The sequence below is a fragment of the Penaeus monodon genome, unplaced genomic scaffold (genome assembly GCF_015228065.2).
Source record: "Penaeus monodon isolate SGIC_2016 unplaced genomic scaffold, NSTDA_Pmon_1 PmonScaffold_18697, whole genome shotgun sequence".
Classification (NCBI taxonomy): domain Eukaryota; kingdom Metazoa; phylum Arthropoda; class Malacostraca; order Decapoda; family Penaeidae; genus Penaeus; species Penaeus monodon.
The window spans coordinates 1-5000 of NW_023648257.1; the positions used below are offsets into that span (position 1 = coordinate 1).

General features: G+C 37.3%; 1 protein-coding gene across 1 annotated transcript in view; it reads right to left on the bottom strand.

Annotated features, from left to right (window-relative positions):
- Positions 1-1850: 1850 nt before the first annotated feature.
- The window catches only part of LOC119569787 (3-hydroxy-3-methylglutaryl-coenzyme A reductase-like), a 3294-nt gene continuing 144 nt past the window's right edge, over positions 1851-5000 (bottom strand). The window contains 9 exon segments of the mRNA XM_037917806.1: positions 1851-2105; positions 2714-2915; positions 3125-3231; positions 3360-3537; positions 3763-3777; positions 3779-3999; positions 4272-4466; positions 4603-4814; positions 4979-5000. The exon segment at positions 4979-5000 is cut by the window's right edge and continues 144 nt beyond it. Coding sequence (XP_037773734.1) covers positions 1902-2105; positions 2714-2915; positions 3125-3231; positions 3360-3537; positions 3763-3777; positions 3779-3999; positions 4272-4466; positions 4603-4814; positions 4979-5000 — 1356 coding nt within the window. The 3' untranslated portion in view covers positions 1851-1901.

The window sequence follows — 5000 nt, forward strand, 5'->3', positions numbered from 1 at the left end:
TATGCAGGTGTGTGAGAAAATGCTGTTTGTGTGTGATACTTCTTGTGGGAGTGCAATTGCCTGTGGATTTTCTTGTCTGTGTGTGTGTGTGTGTGCTTTGGGTGTATTTGCGTATTTTTGTTTTTTGAGGTTTTGTGAGTTTATATGTTTGGGTGTTTTTGTGTTTATGTATTTGTGTTTTTTTATTGGCTTGTGTATTTTTGAGTTTTAGTTTGTATGTTTGTATTTATGTTTACATGTGTGCCTGCATGTGCTTATGGACATGTGTGGCTTATGAATGTGTTATGTGGGTGATGTGAACATGCCTATCTGGTCCTGCATGTCTGTCTTTCTCTCCCTTTCTCTACATAGTATGTATCTCTAAAAGCTTCTACAAACCACTGTGTTGTGCACACATGCAAGCCAATTACTCTTACTGAAAACTATTCATCACTCTATCTACTACAAATAGCATTTCCAAATTTTCCCTATATATCTGAAGCTAGGCTCTCTTTATTAATAAAAAATATGTATGGATAGCTTTTTTTTTTCAAAACTTTTAGTGCAACTACAAAATCCTGCTCAACTACTTGAAGAAAAAAAATAAATGAGTAAACTGATTGGCTGACTAACTAACTAAAAAAAAAAGTAAGAATTACCAAATGTTCCATTTTTCACACACAAAAAAACAACTTCACTAATTTTGAGCACAGTATTTACTAGAATCTACTAATTTTTTTCATGAACTCTGACATATCATTCATTAATAGTGTGCAAAATTATAAGAAAAGACACATCATATATACAAATATCCCTTAACCCTTTCCCGACGGGTGGCATGTATGTACATGCCATGGTATATGTATGGCCATGCCATGAGTTTTTTTTTGTTACATATTATGGCAAAATAATATTTTTTGCCACTGAAAATGTGATTAAGTAGTTTTTAACACTTTTTCCTCATTTTCCTATACTATGCATTTCATAAAGGCTTCTTGGGCTTCCGAGGTTAGCGTAAAAAAAATTACGTTGGTAATCGACAACATTGGCCAGAGATATTATATAGCATTCACGAAGTGATGTAAAACCACGTGAAAATACCAATATGTATTTTTGAAAAAGAAAAGAAAAGAAAAGAAAAGAAAAGAAAAGAAAAAAGATCACGTATTTATAAAAACACTGAACATATAATATATATCTATATGGAAGTGATAATATAAACCTGTTGAAAGTAAAGTTTATCTTATAAAATAACTTGGAAAAAAAACAACAAAAAAACTACGTTTCAACTCCACTGCTTATTCTATTCAGACTATAGAGCGAATAATGATCAAACTATGGAGTCTATATAACAACAAAAATATCCTACAGTCTTGATTTATCAGGAAATATGGCAAATAGAGACCTTAGAAAATAATAATATTGAAAATAAAACATAGGCTCTTAGTATACGAAAAAAGGCAAGGGATGCTAGTACTGGGCATGAGCGGTTGCGCATGCTAGGGTGACGATATGAGCCCCCGGCAGCGGGGCTCGGGCCACTATGAATACCAACCGTCGGCAAAGGGTTATCTTGTATCTTATATATAGTCAACCACTAATGACATAATCCCCTTTTTTCAATATGTAATTTTCCTTTGTCTCTACTACACAGCAATCCTATATGTTCATCAAATATCTACACAATGCACCAACTCTTACAGTGCATCAGCCATGTAAAATACCTACTAAATTTTCCCCTACTTTTATACCAATTATATCTTTGCACAGTTGATTCCTGCGTCAAATCAGAAAAAATAATAATCAAGCATCTACACTAAACACAGGCACTTGAGAAAAGAAACAACTAAAAATAACAGTAAAACAATAAAATAAACCAACCAAAGGAAAGGACATCAGTTTGCAGGCAATATGAATTGATCCTAAAACTGATCCTTACCCACGGACTGACCTTTGACCCCCAGCATGTTCAGGCAGGCAGACTGTGGGTGAAGTCCCGTTCCACCTCCGACCGTTCCCACCTCTAGTGAGGGCATCGTGACCGTGATGTGGAGGTCCTCATTGTACTCGCCCCAAGACTCCATCAGTGTCATGCAATTGCTGCTACCCACGACCTGGGCCGGATCCTGTTAGAGAGGGAAGTGGTGATACAGAATGGTGTGGTCTTGCTATAATATTTTATTATTTATTGTACTACAGAGATTATAGCAACATTAACTTTACTTTGGAATTATGGCTACCCATCAAATTCTATGATTTTTCCCACTACAATTTCTACTATGAACAAGAGAAAGTAGAAGGGCCCTATTTTACTAACTAATTTTCAAACTGAAACTTGTGCTTTTGCAGCATTTTGAGCAAAGATGACAACTGATATTCAATAGCACGAAAGACACAACAACAAAAATAATGTTTACATACTAAAAATAAACTGTGTTCAAAATTGACAATTATCATTCATACCATATCACTCATATGAAACCTCTGAAGGTTACGCTAATGACATAAAACAACAATTACCATGAGGAAGAAGTAGAAGAAGAGGAAAGGAGGAAAAGAAAAGGTGGAAGAGTAGGATAAGGAGGATAATAATAATAATAATAAAAATAAAAAGAGAAGGAGGAAGAAATAGAGAAGGAAGAGGAAGAGGAGGAGGAGGAGGAGGAGGAGGAAGAGTAGGAGGAGGAGGAAGAGTAGAAGTAGGAGTAGAAGGAGAAGTTGAGGCAAACTAAACCTGTCCACAAGCAATGTACACAGCAGCCACAATATTTGCAGCATGGGCATTGTTGCCTCCAATGGAACCAGCTAAGAGGACCAATCAAATTCTTCGTCCGTTAGCCTCCACGAGAGCAGCGACAGTGGTTTTCAAGACTGACGTTACCACTTTGCCAGGAACAACAGCTTCACAAACTACAGACTTCCCACGACCCTCAATCCTGTGGAAATAAGGTGTTTTTTTTACACAACTGTTTATTTCTCCCTTTTAGATTATGTAAGATATGCAAGCATGACTTCCTTTTCTTCAATGAGTATGGGATATAATGGTGCATGCTGATATTTGCGTAGGTGTATGTGTGTGCATACATATGTCAATTCATAAGCTTTTACACCTAGTCCCAGATTCTTAAGACTGTTCTAAGCATACCAGTTTATTGCAGATGGTTTCTTGTCCACACAATAGTTGCCACTGACACTCAAAACTTCAAGCTCTGGAAAATGGTTCTTCAAGGCTTTTAGTCCTGCTTCTGTACCCTGTGATGGAAAAGTAAGTTACTTGATATACAAGAAGGAAATTATTACACGCACCCTTTTTTTTCTTACAATGGGCACTGCTTCCGATTACAGTAAAACTATTCCATCTTTGAACTCCAATTACACACCTTTGAGACCATGTTCATCCCCATAGCATCACCAGTCTGGGCCACAAAGCGCATGTAGAGCAACCTTCCTGCCAAACCAACGTGCAAATCTTGAAGACGAGCAAACCGGCTTGTAGAATCGAATCCCTCTTTGATGATGGCAAAGTTCTCCTTCTTCCGAATCCACTTGTACACTTGCCTGTTTAAGGAAATTGGTTACTTATTTGTCCTACAAAATATTTTTCAGCTAAATTAAATATCACTGATCTACAAATAAAATATAGGCTTCTTTATAGATTTCTTTATTTTGATTTGTTTTCCATACTCTGATTTAGCAGAATGCATTTTCCAACATTTCCTATCTATTAATGCTCTCCAGTTTCCATATAACTGTTACCTCTTTAAACTTAAGGAAAGCACTTACGTAGCTTGGGCAGCTGGGCATCCTTACACTTGGAGCTCGAGTCATGCCATCACGGATCACTTCACTTTTGACACCACCAACAAGTGCTCGACATCCACGGTTTGTCGAGGCTACTAAGCAGCCTTCAGTTGTTGCCATGGGTATCATGTACTTTTTCCCATTGACCAAGAGTGGCCCTGCGACACCAACTGGTACTGGCACGTACCCTATGACATTTTCACAGCACACTCCCATTACCTACATAAAAGTTAAGAAAGTTAACATATGATAACACAAATGATTCCTTCTTCAGGAAAATTAGAAAATATAAGAAAGTATATATAATTTCTTCTCTGAATTAGCAGGTATATCCTTTTACTCTCATGCTTATGTACACCACCTCAAATACTACACAATCAATCAACAAAACTATTTTTTCATAACTACAAATGACACAAACTTGAGTGTCTCAAAATCACAACAAATATTCCAGCAGAACCAACATAGAAAGGCACAACCACTCCTTTTACCTTTGTATAATCGTAGTGATCAAAGGGTAAAGTCTCCAAGGAATTCTGGGATGCAGTGTGCGGTGCAACGACACTCCTGCGAATGGCCACTGCCCTTAGTGGGTCTCCTAGCACTGTCTCCAACTTGTATCCTGGCACATGCTTCTTCTCCACCATTTGCACTATCTCTTGATCGGTCAGGGACCTCACACCTGCCTGTCAATCAGAGAAAAAGATTTGTGAGAAAAAGAAAAGAAAGTGATGGAAAACAAGAAGATAGAAAATAAAATCCATTGATCTTGTCTCTGTTTAAAGGTGCATTTATATCACATCTTATCATTCCACTTCTTACTTCAGAGTTCATGATCAGAAGACATTCATCGATGCTTCTTGGGGGTTTCTCATCCTCCTTTTCAAGACAATATCCCCTAAGGATCATTGCTTCCTTGTCCGTCTGAGAACCACAGTCTGTTTTCTTTGGTGGGATCTCTTCCCACTGTGAGTTGCAACTAGTTGTCCTGCTCCTGGTGCGCTGGCGGAGTATTCCTGACGTGTTTAAGCCCCCTGTGAGCAGACAGGGAAATAAGGAAATATATACTTTTTAATTCTTTCCTTCCTATGTATATAAGAATTGACAAATGAAAAACAAACAAAAAAAACACCTAACTGAACTTTTTTAGTTGGCAAAATAACAAAATGTCTTTTCAGAATGGAATCCTTTTCCTGACCTTTATTATTTATCCTTGAGTT